The sequence below is a fragment of the Mercenaria mercenaria genome, chromosome 9 (assembly GCF_021730395.1).
Source record: "Mercenaria mercenaria strain notata chromosome 9, MADL_Memer_1, whole genome shotgun sequence".
In the NCBI taxonomy this organism is placed as follows: Eukaryota; Metazoa; Mollusca; class Bivalvia; order Venerida; family Veneridae; genus Mercenaria; species Mercenaria mercenaria.
The window spans coordinates 63,182,922-63,198,588 of NC_069369.1; the positions used below are offsets into that span (position 1 = coordinate 63,182,922).

General features: G+C 35.6%; 2 protein-coding genes across 2 annotated transcripts in view; both read left to right on the forward strand.

Moving 5' to 3' along the window:
- The window catches only part of LOC123547274 (WD repeat-containing protein 6-like), a 197,122-nt gene that overhangs the window by 77,897 nt on the left and 103,558 nt on the right, over window positions 1-15,667 (forward strand). The gene's annotated exons all lie outside the window — the stretch shown is intronic.
- LOC123547288 (uncharacterized) overlaps window positions 11,495-15,667 on the forward strand; it is a 69,750-nt gene continuing 65,577 nt past the window's right edge. Inside the window, exons 1-4 of the mRNA XM_053551548.1 lie at window positions 11,495-11,616; window positions 13,512-14,414; window positions 15,085-15,128; window positions 15,472-15,601. Of these exons, the coding sequence (XP_053407523.1) occupies window positions 13,520-14,414; window positions 15,085-15,128; window positions 15,472-15,601 (1,069 nt within the window). The 5' untranslated portion in view covers window positions 11,495-11,616; window positions 13,512-13,519. The remainder of the gene's footprint in view (window positions 11,617-13,511; window positions 14,415-15,084; window positions 15,129-15,471; window positions 15,602-15,667) is intronic.

The following is a 15,667-nucleotide window of genomic DNA, read 5'->3' on the forward strand; positions in this document are numbered from 1 at the left end:
CTCTTTGGGTAGGCAGAAAAATTTTAAAAAATTTTTTCAGACTTTTGAAAATTTAAATCGGAAAGGGGAATCTAAAAGTTTCTTTTTATATAAGATTTTTGGGTTTATACGCAATTTGTACGTAAAAAATTGTAAAGCACTTTTTTAAAAAACCTTTTGTCAAACATTTTTTTAAATTTAAAAAACCCCCAAATTACTGCATTGAAATTTTTTATGTATAAATCAAAAGGCAAGTCTGTCCCAAATGTAGGAAATTTTAAAATTGAAATTTTTAAAGGTTGCCCAGCCCAATTGAAATTTCCCTACAAGGGTCCTTTTTTAGTGATCATTAAATTTTTATAGGGATCCCCAACTATGATATAACTTTTTGATTTCCCAATTAAAATTTTGTTAATTTTGTTGTAAAAAAAAGCTGCATTTATTTTTTCCCCGGTTCTAAAGGTTTAAACCCAAAAAAGTTTCTTTTCTTTTTCCCCATACTTAAAACCTTTAGTCTTTTAAGAAGGGGGATTTTTGTAAAAAGGAAGTAATTAGTGACGTATTTGAACCGTAAGTAGGACTTAGAAAGCAATTTTTTTTTTGTATAAGTAGCACGTATTATTTAGGGGACCAGGGAGGTAGGTCCCCCCAAAAGGGGAGCATTTTTATCCCTGACTTTTTCTTTTTTGCTATGGGGGCTTACCTTTTTGGTTATATATTTTAGTTTCTTCCGCCAAAACATTTTACCGGTGAGGGGGGGGGGGGGGGTCTAAACCCGGGAAGTACATGCCCGAGGTTCACTTGTTTTCTCTCGCCGGGTTTGTGTTTTTCCCCCCACCCGCAGGCTTTCGCCCCAGGGTTTGGGTTTGCCGAAAAAACCCTAAAGGACGATTTTTTTTGGGTTTTCCCCTCGAAGCCCAGCTCGGGATCAATCCCTCCCAAACCATAGGGGGGCCAAATAGGGAAAAAACGTTTTCAGGGTTTTAAAGGACGGGGATTAGAAGATAGGGTTGTCATATATTTTTTTGTGTTTATTTAAAAGGGTTCCCAAAATTTAAAATTAAAGAACTTTTGTCACGTCAGATTGGGAAGGGGAACAATAAAACTTTTGTATCTAAGATACTAAACTTTTTTTTTTCTTTCTTATTTTCATTTTTTTTTTCTTTTCATATCATTTTTCATTGTTAATAATCACTTTTGTAAAAATTTTGTAAATATTGTAAAGGGTTTTTGTTTTGGGTTCGAGGGTTTTACGTCCCCGGGAGGGCCCTTTTCTGTCACAAGGGTTGTCAGAAGGGGGTTTTTGGTCGCCAGCCCCAGTAGCTATTCGAACATTATTAACACCCCTTTAACTGCACCCAAAAAATTTGAAAAGGGATTCCTCTTGTTTTGGTCTATTGTTAAAAAATAAAAATATTTTTTCTTTTTTCAGGGGTTACGCCCTTACCTCAGACAAGACAAGACAAATCCATACCCTTAAACCCAAACCCGTTTAGTGGTCACAGCCCGAAAGAAAATTTGCTTACGACATTTGGGATTCGGGTGAGTTCTTTCCCTTTTATTTTTTTTTTTGGGGGTTTTTTTTTTGCACCTATGATTAACCCACCATAAAATTTTTGCTGAAAAGTGACCCCCTTGACAAGGGTTTTTCCCCCTACTCACTCAATTGTGGGACGCCCCCTACTTCTCCCATTTGGATCCTAATATGTTAGTGTACTGAAACCAACCAGATACAGTATTTTTTTTTTTAAATTTTGGGTGTGTGTTAGCAAGCTTTTTACTTGCATATACTTTTCCCTACGTTTAAAATTTTAGGCAACACTGTTGGTTATACCTATACTTTTATTTTTAGGATAAAGCAAATTTGATTTATTTTTGTTTTTTTTGTTACACTAAGTGTTAACAAAAAGGTTACAAGTTGATTGATATTTTATAAGGCCCAGGGGAAATTTTTTTCAGCCTACGTCCCCTTCTTTGTTGATTTTTGCCTATGCAAACCCTTTATTGACCCCTAGTACTGTTGCGCAAGTTAGTGTAATTTTTTTTAAATGAGGGCGTTTTTTTTGTAGTATATACGTAGTGTATAAATTTTTTTGTTTTGGCTTCATTTTAACGTAGAGGGCCTTAAATGTAAACCCCAGGTGGGTTTTAAAACCCTCACGTTTTTTTTATTTAGTGTCCAGGGTTTTTTATAGTAGCCGTTGGGACGTAGTGTTGTATAGTGTTTAACGTAAAAGGGAAAACATTAAACAGACTAGTGTAGTAAAAGTTACGAAGGGAGGCCAAAGGGGTTAGGTTAAGGGGGGAGGATTTTTGTAACTTTGTTTAAAGGGAAAAGCAAAGGGTAGGGGGGAAAGGGGAGGAAAAAAAAAGGAAAATTGGGGGCCGAAAAGGTGTAAAGGCAGAAAAATTAAAATTAAAGCAGAAGAGAAAAAAAAAATTTGGTTTTAAAAAGGGAGAGAGATTAAAAGGGGGCCCAAAAAAGGTTAAATTTGAAGGAAAGGGAAAAATTAAAAGTTAGAAGCTAGGTTTCAGAAAGAAAAAATAGAATTGAACGACCCCCGTGTAAAGACCGGAAAAAAAGATTAGAATTTGAAGTAGTTGCCGAAGAAAAAAGAAGGCCCCAAGTTAGAAAGTAAGTTGAATCCCCGGGCCGTAAAAAACAGGGGTAAAATTAGAAAGGAAAAAGGGAAAATTTAAAATTTTTGCTAGGGGTTAGCCCCCCCCAAGGGGGAAGCCAGAAAGTAAAATGAAAAATGCTGTTTTAAGCAGACCCCCAAAAAGTTAAATAAGAAAAAGGGAAAGGGAAAGTCCCCTTTTTGGAAAATTTATTCCCCGGGTGCCCCCCTTTTAAATTTTACGAAACTCCCCGTTGGGGGCAGGATTGGGGAAAAAGCTAAGGGCCCTAAACATCCCGCCTTCCCGAAAAGGGGGGCAAGGAGGGGTTTTGAAAAGTTCCGTTGGGGAAAATAGGAAGGAAATTTTGATAAACTGAAAACCGCTTTGCTTTCGAAAGGTTTCCCCAACCACTGACGAGGCTTTTAAGAAAAATTTTGAACTGGAGGCCCGTTTTAATGAACCTTTGGGATGTTTCTTCCAAATATGGGGAGATATTTAAGATTTGGCTTAATTTTAAGGGAAGGTAAAGAAAACGTACCCCCGGGGTTATTAGTTTTATACTTAGGGACCTTTTTTATATGTTTAATAGGAAAAAAAACCAGGGAATTTGGGGTAGTAAAAAATTAAATTTTGCTAGGATGTACAAAGATCGGGGTTGTTTTGGGATAGACCTCTGGGGGTCCCAAGTATTCGTGAATCGAACCCCAAAAAGACCGGGGGCCAAAAACCATATGAAATACCTCTTAGACAGTAAAAATAAGACGAAAAGAGGGACTAGTAAAGAAAGGGAGGGCAATGTTTTCTAATAAGGTAAAAGGGTTTTCCCCCCCTTTGGGGTATGGAAGTGTAAAAGTGGGTCGAATAGGGGCAAAGGGGCCCTATTAAATTTTAGGGGTGGGAAATAAAGGCGGTAATATGCTAATGCACAGCAGATTGAATAGAGCAGGGAAAAGGAAATAAAAAAAGGGGAGAATAAAAATGGGTTTGGGAAAAAAAATAGAAGGGGAGGGCCCTGACCATCAGGAGTAAAAGGGGAGAGGGAAAAAAAAGAAAAGGGGGATAGGAATAATCCAAAATAGGTCCAAGGGGGAGGTGGAAATTTGTATTAAAGGGAACAGTGAGGTTTGGGGGGGTTTTGTATGCTTATGTAAGAAAAAGTCCCACAAAACCCGGGACTTGTAATGGAGGGATTAATCGCTATGCAGATCCCGTTTTCCCTGTGGAAAGTGAAACGGGAATTTTTGTAAAGCAAATCCGGTTTTTTTTTGACAAAACACGTAGATGTAAATACCCCAAGGTGGAGGAACATGGCAAATGTTCCCAAATAGAAAATTGATTTGGGCCGTATTTTAAGGGGGAGTTTTTAAAGGGGTTTGGGGTTTTTGGGAAAAACCACCAATGAAAGTTATAATTGGTAATGAAAGGGGGCTGTAGGAAAACCCCAGTTTATAGTTTTTTCGCAGCAGTAAATTTGGGGGCACCAAAATTAAAAAAGCAAGTAAAACTAAAATTCCGGCTCAATTTTTAAAGTACTAGAAGGAATTTTTTAGAAAAGCCCCAGAAAGATGCACGTTTTTAATTTTTGAAAAAAAGAAGGGGTGAGGAAGGTACGGGGTAAGCCGTGTAGAAAGGGAAAGGTTCAGTTAGGGTTTTAGATAAGGAATAGATTGTGAAAATGAGAGTTACCGCCCAGAATTTAGACAAAAGTAACAAATTTATTGTACCTAAATGTCTTTTAGAAACTTTTGATGAAAGTTGCCCAGGGTTTGTTACGTCAGGGGCCCTTTAAAGGGGTAAGGAAAACTAGTGATAGGGGAAATTAGGCAATTTTAAAATTTGGGCCCGGTTAATGGGGAGAGGTTTAAAAAGGTCTGTCCAAATCATTAAATATTTGGGCCAAAGTACTATAGCTAAGGGGAGAGTAAAAAGTTTTCCCTTAGGGAAAAAAGCCTTTTTTTGATAAATTCCCTTTAAGAGGTTGCTTTCGACATCGTTGGGCCGATCGAACCTATGACTGATAGTAAAAACAAAGGGAAAATTTTTTTATTTTGGGAAAATTATGCTACTAATAAACCGGAAGCCAAAGCACAAAACCCAGTTTGAAACTGAGAGGGACAGAGGCCTTAGAGATAATTTTTAGTAATTTGGAGTTTCCAGAGGAAATGCTTAACCGATTTTTGGGACGCCCGTTTACGTCAACCTTATGGCAAAGTTAGTAATTATTGTCATTAACAGTTTTAAATAAAATAAAACCGTATCCCCCCTATGTGTTTTAAAGGTTTTAGGGAGGAAGTTTTTAAAGGGGGTTTTTTAAGGGAAATGTTAAGCGTAAAGTGTAGTGAGAACCCAAAAAGGGGGGTAGTAAATTTTAAAGCAAGTTGTTTGCTTTCCGTAAAATTCCGCCAAAAAAATTGGGAAATTTTTTCCCTTGAGTTACTTTTTGGGAATCCAAAACCGTGGCCCCCATAACTGGGCTAAGAGAGTTTTGGGGGGTAAGACGAGAATGATGAGTTAAAAAACCCCTTACCATATGTTATGGATTTGCAAGAAAAGTAAAAAGGAAAACGTGTAAGATAGCCACAACAGTTTAAACAAAAAAATATTTCAAAATACAAGAAAATTTAAAAATAGGAAGGCTAGAGAAAAGGAAGTTTAAGGGATAGTAAGGTACCCGGATTTTACCTTTCCAAAAAATAATAAAGTTTTTGTTTACAATTTGGGAAAGGGGGCCCTTCCGGGAGTTAAAGGTTTGTAAATGCCTAGAAACCAGGGGGAATTTAAAGGAAAATTGAAAAAAATTTTCACGCAAACATGCCGAAACGTACTGGAAAAAAGGATGATAGTAAGTCTATACCCGAAAAAGGTAATTTTTAAATTTAAGGGGGAGCAGCTATTTTTTAAGGAGGGCAGAGGAATTTTGAAAAAAATTTGAACCCCCCTGAAAGTAGTGATTTAGTTTTTCGATAGAGCGAAAAAGGGTAAGGTTTTTTTGTCCTTAAAACAGGGGACAGAAAAGTACAAAGATGTAAAAATAAAAAACCGAAGTTTCCCAAATAAAAGTAAGCCGGACAAATGGGAAAACTTGTTTTGAAAATTTTTTCCGATGACGACCGGGTATTCCGGAAAACTCCCGGGGTTTTAAAATGGCCCTTCAGTTTTCAACAAAAATCCAAAAGAAATAAAGGGTTTAATCCATTCCTTTTCATTCCAGCCCGTGTGAAAGAGGAAGTGATTTAAAAAGTTGGGGGTTGGGGAGTAATCAAACCCCTCAAATGCTCCATTTCCTCCCCCATTGTCCCCATAAGGGAAAAAAAATAACAATAAGGTTCGTATAGGGTTTTTGCCAGGGGAACAAAACTGGGGGGCGGGGGGTTTTTGGGGCTAACCCTTGCCAAACTGGGGGAGATGTTTTTCAAAGCTAACTAAAATATAGAAAACTTTCTAAACTAAAAAATGAGGGAAAGGTTTCTGGGAGGGTTCCTTTTGTCTGAAAAGGCTAAAAACCCCTGACTGCCTTTTTGAACCCCAAAAAGGTTTGATTTCCCGTTCCGTAAGATGCCCTTTGGATTAGTTTAACGCCCCCCGCCCCGTTTTTGGAGACTGGAAAACGGAAAAGGGTTTTTAAAAAATCAGGGGACTCTGATAGCTTTATTTTTATTATATTTCCCGGGGGGAAACAATCACATTTGGGCCCGAAAAAAGAAGTAGCACTTTCGGGGTTTTAACCAACCAAAAACCGGCTAGTTAAAAACCCCAAAACCCGACTAAGTGTTTATTTGTTTTCAGAAATTAAATGTTTAGGGCCTATGATAGGAATGTTCAGACCCTTGAACCCAATTCCAAATAAGGGACCGGCTATACAGGTGCCGGAGACCGAAAAACCCAAAAGGCAACCCCTTTTTTCTAGGGTGTTGGAAATTTTACAAAAGTTTATTTCCCAAATTTTTTTCCCCCCATTTCATTTTCCCCTCCGATTTTAACCCAAAAAAAGGGGCCCGCCAAATCTTGTAAGGTGGGGGGAAAGTCAAGAAAAAGGGTTTCCAGACTTTGAAAGGGTAGCTTAAGGGGCCCGGGCCTATTTGGGAAATTGCCAAATTTAAAATCAGAAATTTTAATTGAGAGAAAATGCTTTAATTTGGGTTTTGGGGTCAGAAATTTCTTCAGGAAAATGATGGGAAAAAATTTTCCTGTAGCGAAACTAGTTGGAAATTGGGGTACCCTAGGGGGCAAAATCCAGTGTAGAGAAAAGGGGTGTTTTAGGGGAAGTAAGGGCAGTAGCTAATTTTTACCGGATTTGTTCGGTAAGGACTTTAATTTTTAAAACAGATCGTCACCGCTCACTTAATTTTAAAAAGCGAAATTAGCAACTCCGGCTGATTGGGAAGGGGATTGGGATTAAAACCAAATAGGGGCATTTTTAGAGGGAATTTTCCGGGGAAAAAATGTTGGCGCCGAAAAATTTGGGGGGTAGGGGGGGGGGGGGGGGGGGTAGACAGGTGGCTATATTATATGGTGTACCGATAGTGACAGTGTGTTTTTTTTGTTGTGTTTGCTATTTTCAGTATGTCATTTTGTTTTCATTTAAGAAAATTATAAATTTTCTTTTTAAGGGGGGACGTGCCATCTTTGAAGAATCATATTTCCTGCCTTTTTTCATTTAGGACAAACCATTTGAAACTGTAGAACAAATTTTGTTTCTATTCAGGCCACGGAAGGGGGCGTGAGGTGTATTACAAGACTAAGTCAAACCGAGTCTGCTATTATTTTAATACTTGGTTACACTTTATGCTTTCAGTATATCTTCTTATAGACTTTATGATCTATCCGTACAGTCTTTAAGTGCCAGGAAGCGGCTGCAAAAGTCTCCTCATGCTTAGACTTAGAGTCGTTATATTGTCATTTCCTTTTGTAATTATGGAATATATGCATTACCTGTACAATAGAATTTCGCTTTAGCCGGCACTAGGGGGCGTGACGGACTCAGCACTTTTCATAGACTCGATCAAGTGAAGACTTTTATTTTTTTGTTTGGTTGCAGTTTGTACTTAAAAACGATCTTCTTATACATTTTATTTCTTGATGTATAGTATCAAAACGTGCTGAAAATTTTTTGAAATGTTCCAGGTTTTTCGCAACTTTATGTGCAGTTACTTGGGAGCAGCACTCTAAATAATTAACTGTCTGACTTGTTGACCTTTCATCATCCAGTATCATTTCTTTCTTCCAAAGCTTCTTTGAGAGCAAGTCTACTAAATGTCTCATTCCCATTAATGGATGTAAATTTAGAGTCAAAACTTAAACGATCGTTAAGATCTTGCCATACTTGATGAATTACGGTAATTGCGGCAATATGTTTTTACAGCTGATTTCAAAAATCCCAATATCAAACAGGCTTTCCTTTTAGTTTTTAATTTTCACTCGCGAATTTCAATCAATGTTGCTTACAACGACAGCTTAATTGCAACTAGCTCGCACACCAAAATGGACAATACTACTACAGAAACATGGGTCCACTTTAAATGATCCATCCGTAGGGCTAGAAGTGCCTTGTCATTTACGTCAGTATCAACCACAATATTTCCTCCCTGCTTGGTTATATGACTCTGTCTTTGAGGGGCTAAAATATCAGAAGTCAGGTCGGGAATCGGTGACTGTAAATATTCTAGATATGACATTCAAGGTAGTGAATGTCGTTGAAATCATATCTCCTTTTTGATAAATTATGCGTCCGAATGATGATGCAAGTCGTTCATGTACGCCCGAGAGCATTTAGTTTGAGTTCATCCATACTGATTTTGACGAGATTTGTCACATTAATCATTTTTTTTTTTTTTTGCTTTGGCTGCTGTTATTAGAGAAGATAATGTTTTTGTTCTTTGTTTTTCAATATATTCCATGTGGTTCTCCAGCCAGGATTACCTCTAACATCTTTTGAACCTCTGTATAACCTTTTTTTGTATGGTCGTATTCTTAGTCCATGTGCAAGTGTTACCTTCTCTTTTTTACTTATACTTCTTGTGATTTCCTGATATATATATACAGCGTGATCAATAAGTAAACAAAACAGCATCTATTTTACTAGTGAGAAAAGTGTCTCTTTCTTCTTTACTTGCGTAATACATTGTTTATATGTCAATAAGTCTGCAACCCGGCGCAAAAATCTGCCATAATAACATGAACAGAATCTAAACTTTGTAAAAGTTTCCCCGTACTTGGATTTAGTGTTGTTATATTTACTGGTCCTTTGGGATCATGGAGTTCATTCAACATATGTATAAAAGAGTTCCGCGTAAGTCGGTGCTAGGGAGCTTGAGAGGTGTTGCAGACTTCCCATGAACAGATTCAGTCAAATCGAGTCTGCTATTATTCTTCTTGGTTGCATTCTTTGCTTCCAAAGGATCTTTTTACAAAAACCTCTGCTAATTTCAGTTGACGATTCCTCGTATTCTGGTGTAAACACTAAATGTGTTTATAGGTGTGCATGAAAGTACAAGATGTAAATATAGAAATTAGTATTAATAACGAGCAAAAATGTTTGTTTTTATGACCTTGAATGAAATAAATAATCAATTTAATGCATTTGTGCTGTTGAGCTATTCTGTAAATAAACTACAAACGAGATATGTTAACATTATGTGTTCTATTTTCTATTTACTTATTATGATGATTGATTTTACAACCCGTGTACTTTACCCATTTCGCTTCTGGAAGCGGTATTTTGTACTGTCTTTGACTGAAAAAGTTGCTTACGTTTGCCTAATGTAGGCTAAACAGATAATGCGTAAATATATAAGATACTATGGTGTTCAAATCACTTAATTCAGCTGCATGGAAAATCTATCTACAGGCAGTCTCTGAAAGGCGGTTCCACTTTTTCATAAAAAAGAGAAAGGCATGTCCATTTTATTCCTAAAAAAGAGAGAGGCGGGTCCATGGTTTTCTTAACAAAAAGAATGGCAGGTCCATGTTTTCCCTATTTTGCACTAAAATTGCTTGATGGAGCCATAAGATGGATTTCGAGTTTGAATGTTTGGGACGTAACGGCACTTAATAAGATACGAAACTTTGTCCGAGGAGCTTAAATCAATTTATATAAAACTTCACTGCTTTGAACGTATGAAACGAAATTTCAGATAAAAGCATTACGATAAGCAGACTGTAAATTTTAATCTGAATTTACTATTCTTGTTTTATTATAGACAGTACAGTCAAACAACGTAGGTGTGTCAACATGTTCGCTTTATTTACGGTATTCAAAACCAAATAGTTTTGTCTGATCTTTATGCCTACTCATGTGTTGTATAACTTTTGTAGAAATAATATCTTAACATTAAGTATTTCTCGATGTGAAGTTATTGCTCTTAGAAAATGTCAATTGTGTGCAATTTTTTCGAAATATTACTGGGGTATATTAATAAATTAACGCATCTGTAATTAGTGTTTACAATATACTATTGAATGCTATTAAGTTTGATGCTAAATCAACTTAAAACTTAAGAAATTTGAACATAATTGAAGTTTTATCAGATTAACATATTAACGAATATTTCATTCTTGTATAGATATATCGTATAACACATTAATTTTATGGCAGTAACACAAAACCTCTAGACATCTTTTTATATTTCTTTAAGAATCAAACAATGAAATCAGTCAACCTGACCGAAATAAACAATCTTCCTAAACCATTCTGACTTAGTCACATGTCATAATAATGATATGGTTTTAATATGATTACAAAACTAACCAAGTTAAACTTGGTTGAAGTTATATTGACTGTATTTTTGTGATTATGTATTTTTGATAACTTAACATATAAAACAAGTTAGAACACAAACGTTCTTAAACTTGAGCTGTAGTGGAAAGGGGGTGGGATGGCAACAGTGAGGTTAGGTAACCGTTAAATTGAGCCCCGTTTAGAGTTTTCTTACAGACCATCCAAGACGGTAAACCCTTAGGACCATACGCCATTATCATTAAATGCTCCATGTATACTGCCGTTTGAATACATATGCATATGTCTCTTAAATGTATTTTAATACTTGTAACGGTTCTATTCATCACGGAGCTAGAGGGCGTGGACGGTAACAGGCATTACCACTACGTTTAAAAACAGACTCAATCTAATGGAGACTGCAACATTTTCATTTTTTACCGCGTTCATCGGCCTGTGGAGTTTCGAATTACAATAACTAGTTTATGGCTTGCGCACTGACACATTTTTAGTGTTATATGTATATGATATACTTAATTGTTCTTTTGCAATAGAGTGTTCTGCATTTGTTGAGTTTAAATGGTAAGTTTGGTGTTCTGCTAGGGAAGAGGTTGAATTGAATGTATGCGACATTTTCTAGAAATTTGTTTATTTTCTTCCAGACCCAGAGTCTAGCTTATGGTCCGGTAACTGTATCACTAGACGGTAAATGCATCAATTTCCTGACGTGTCTATTATAAATTGGAAGATTTTGTAAGAGATCTTTTTTTCAAAAAGTCAAAGTATATAATTTCTTCAGCCATATACAATACATAATGTAGCACGTCGATTTCTACTCAAACATCCATCAAAAAATAAGATGTTAAAGTTTTGAATTATCCGAAGGTTTAGCCCTTTTCAAAATACGAAGGACATGGCAATACCATGATACTTAGAAAAATATACATTGTACGGCTTATATTTTGTTAAGACATGTTTGGATTAAGACGTTCATTGTATGATTTTGACATGTCGAACTTGTCCGTCTTGTAGGTCTTAAATCAAAACATACTTTGCAAAAGTTTACATTACATTTTTTGACACAGTAATACTGTCTTGCATGTTATAATCACTTTAATTTTGTTACCTTTAACCACGTTATTATGGTATGCAAAAGCGTCTATTTATAACTACAAGGACAGATATTGATAAATCCAATATTGCGATCATTTGTTTACCTAAGACGTGCGATAGTAACTATGGTGTAGTGTTATAATTTATAGGAATAGTCGGTCAATATTTCCATTTTACCTGTAGCAGCACAGGCAAGTCATATTTTGTTACAAAATAATTAGTAATATACCTTTACAATTGTTTATGTTTTTTGTTGAGATTGAAATACTACTTTTATAAACATGTTAAATTAAAACATTGAAATTGAAGTACGAAAATCCAAGATGGCGTCAGGTGAGGTACCTGTAATTTGGCAAAGTGTTGAATCAAAATTTAATTAATAATGTTTAGTAACATGCTTAATACTAATTATCCATTAACCATTTATCCTAGCCAGTTAACTAAGGCAAATCCTTATGAAAAAGAGGCAAACAAAACTTTAATTAGATATTAATTCTGTACAGGGTTTTATTTGGTAAAGGATTAGCGGAAAGATTATCATGCAAATGAGCTTATGCAATACTACAACAAACTATAAGCTCTATATTCATATAGAGGAGACCTCTCTCTCTCTCTCTCTCTCTCTCTATTTATATATACTAATGCTATACTTCTGAAAATAAAGTACTAATTCTGTACTATTAAATAAAATACTAAATCTTTATCAAAACAATTGAAAAAGTGATGCTGTACCTTTTATAGAAAACCATAATTGCATGGTAAAATGTTAATTCAGCTAGTGTTTGCTATAACTCTAGACTGAATATTCAGGGAAAAGAAATCCTTGTAAAACTGACTCGGCTACTTTTTTCCAGTCAAGGCACATTTACAGATTAACATATTGTTGCTGTTCTTTGGAAACAATTATTCATACATTTCAACAGCATTACTTGTACACTTTTATGTATTACATCATATTCCTTACACAATCTATGTGAGAGTGAAATAAAGTATGCATGTACATATTTCCGGAACTCTAGCAACTCCTTGGTTACAGAAGACAATAAGTAATATGTGTCTGCTATCAACAAAGCAGAATTATTCGAAAATAATTGTGACTGTGCTACTCAACATGATCCTATAAAGAAGTTCTTTCTATATAAAACTGTTTTCAATGCAGCACCAATATGATGCTTTCTAACAGTTGAAATGTAATGATATACCAATTTTATACTGTTTTTCATATGCATAAAAGTATCTATTGTCAATGAGTACAACATTAAATGCTGCACCAGTTACAAACTATAATGCTGTACTGATTAGTATTTATTCGTATAGAATTTGTGTAGAATCGGAACTTATTTAAAATGTGTTTATATGTGTACTTATATCAATCGATTAGGCTGATATTAAACTCGTTCAGGCTGGGTAACTATGTTAAACTAGATTTTCGGTGAATATATACCAAGTCCGCAGTTTAAATAAAAGGCTTGGAAAGACATGTCTGCTAATATATACTTTGACATACTGAAGATAATAGGTAAGGGTAGATTTCTCGAAAGCACAGAGCACCAAAAGCACAGCCCCAGAGCCACGCATTTACATAGTAGGCCCACAACAAAAAGAAGCTGTAATGGAAAAATATTTCAGACGGGTTGCTTCAAACATCCATCAAGTACATACCAATTTATGCTAAATATTGATAGGGGAAGGAAATGGTAAGGAGCGAAATATACTGAAACATGTGCAGTAATTTGTGTTAACTTATTTACTTATCAAATTTACTGTATTGTTTGTTGTTGAAAACAATGCACAATGAAACACAGTTTGGAAAAATGCCTCCAGAGTCTCAAGTCGAGCAATGCTAAGAGAATACTCCATTTTTATGATAGTACATCTATTATCTAAAAGAATGACAACAGAAAAGATTAACAAAAGTACTTATTTTCTGAACCGCCACGATGTTAGTAAGTATAATCAGTTACCGCAATAGTAATCAGACTTAGGGGAACACATAATTATAAAGAGCAGCCTGAATGAAATAAACCGTATTTCAATGCTTTCAAGCAAATAATGCACTTTTCATAGTATTTTTGTATCTTAACAGTGAATATCATGGCAGAGTCGGATCGCGGAATAAGCTCATTACAGCCCTCAATCTACAAAGGATCTGCGGATGATTTCGATCACAGCTGTGGTCAATGCATTGTAGACGGGCATGAAGTAGAAGCCCATGGATTTTGTGCGGATTGTCATGAGTACCTTTGTGTCACTTGCTTCAGGGCACATTGCAGAAACAAAGCATCAAGGCACCATAAGCTACTAGGAAATGATGCCTTATCAAATGTCAGAATAGCCCAGGTTTCTTCTGAAATATGCACAGAAAAATGTTCAGTACACATAAATGAAATTGTAAAGTTTTTCTGCTCAAAACATGAAGCACTGTGCTGCAATGACTGTGTGATTCTTAATCACAGAAATTGTGAGATTGACTATATTCCTGAAACATGTTCTTCGATAGAAGAATCTGCAGAGCTTCGGGAAACATTACAAGAATTGGATACAACGCAGAAAACATCAGATAACATTAAAATAGCCGCACAGAAAATAGAAGGAGAGTTAGACTCATCTACAGAAACTGTCATAAAAGACATCCGTGTGTTTGAACAAGAGTTACATGAACACATAGTAAAACTTCGAAAGAAAGTTGAAAGCGAAGTGGAAACAAGACGATCAACAAATAAACAAATAGTGAAGAGTGTCATTGATACGTGTGATAAAATGTCATCCAACATGGATCAACTTCGGAAGGGAATGCTTGACAGCAAAAAGGAGCGTAATCTTGCACAACTTTATATAGCTATAAAGAGGTCCAAAAATGCTTTGAAGTCTGAGAAACTAAACGAATCTATAAAAATGTTAAGCGATACAAGAACACGGTTTCAGTTCGAACGAAGTGTAGATATAGAGACATTGCAAGAGAAGACGTTATGTTTAGGAGCGCTTAAAGGTAAAAAAAATCCAAATAAAAATAAAAAGGTCGTCATGCATTCTATGATTTTAGTGTTGGATTTGTTGCTTATAATAGTTAAATCTGCTTCTGGTTATAATGCAGTAATTCGGTCCAAAATGTGCTTCCGTGATGTAGTCGAAAGAAGTCCCTAATAAATAGATCCTAATTTTTCCATTTTTCGCGCATTTGCGCGTAAATCGGGGGCCAAATGGGCATTATTTCACTCGTGGAATGAATTTTACATAAAATAGGACACGTTTCATGCTAATACTCGCATGTTTTCGAGTTGTTTACTTGAAAACGAAAGTAGGGTGTTTATTCTGCGGACCGCTTTCTGAAATGCGGCAATATGAGGGTACCTGACTTCAGTTGACTTGCATTTCACTGCATACTATTCAACACCCCTTTTTCATTTCGTTTTCTTGAAGCAAATGTATGGATATCTTGTGGAAAATAGGTCTACGACGGAGTGAAAATCTAAAAACTATAACAAAATTGGTCTGAAGTAGCTGAATTTTATATGAAACAAAGATCAATTTCTTTTATTGGTATATAGCCTTCTGATTACTATGCACATTTCTTGCATTTTGTTCAAAATCATTCTGATTGTCAATTATTCAAATATTCCAGCTTAATTCATTACATTAAACATTGTTTATAATTTCAGACACCGGTTACACATGTAGAGATGCTATCATTAACAGGAGTAAAGTATGCGCTCTTTTTAACCATGTTAATAAAAGTAAACGAGAGTTGTTTTGTAATGGACTTGATTTACAAGTTAAATTGATATCCTCCTATTTTTTAAATTTTTAAATGCACGCTACTGCACAATATATTTCATTTGAAGTTCTGGTGTATATATATATATATATATATATATCTCTCTCTCTCTCTCTCTCTCTCTCTCTCTCTCTCTCTCTCTCTCATTCTCTTCCCCTCTCTCCCTCACCCTCTCTCTCTCTCTCTCTCTCTTTCTCTCTCTTACAAATAACTGAGGCATAAACAAATATACTGTGACAGAAAGTCAGTTTTAAAACCTTATTTATTTTAGAATAAGAAGATGTGTTGTACGGTTTTATATGTTGGCTCATCCCATATGACATTCGGATTTTCGGTTCAGTCAGATCCACAGCGCATGTTTTCGATGACATGGTGTGTTGGAGGAATCATGTCAAACAAAGGTATACAAATAGAATATCCCAAAATCTTTTCTATTTCAGTTGCCAAAAGACAGTTTGGAAATTGTT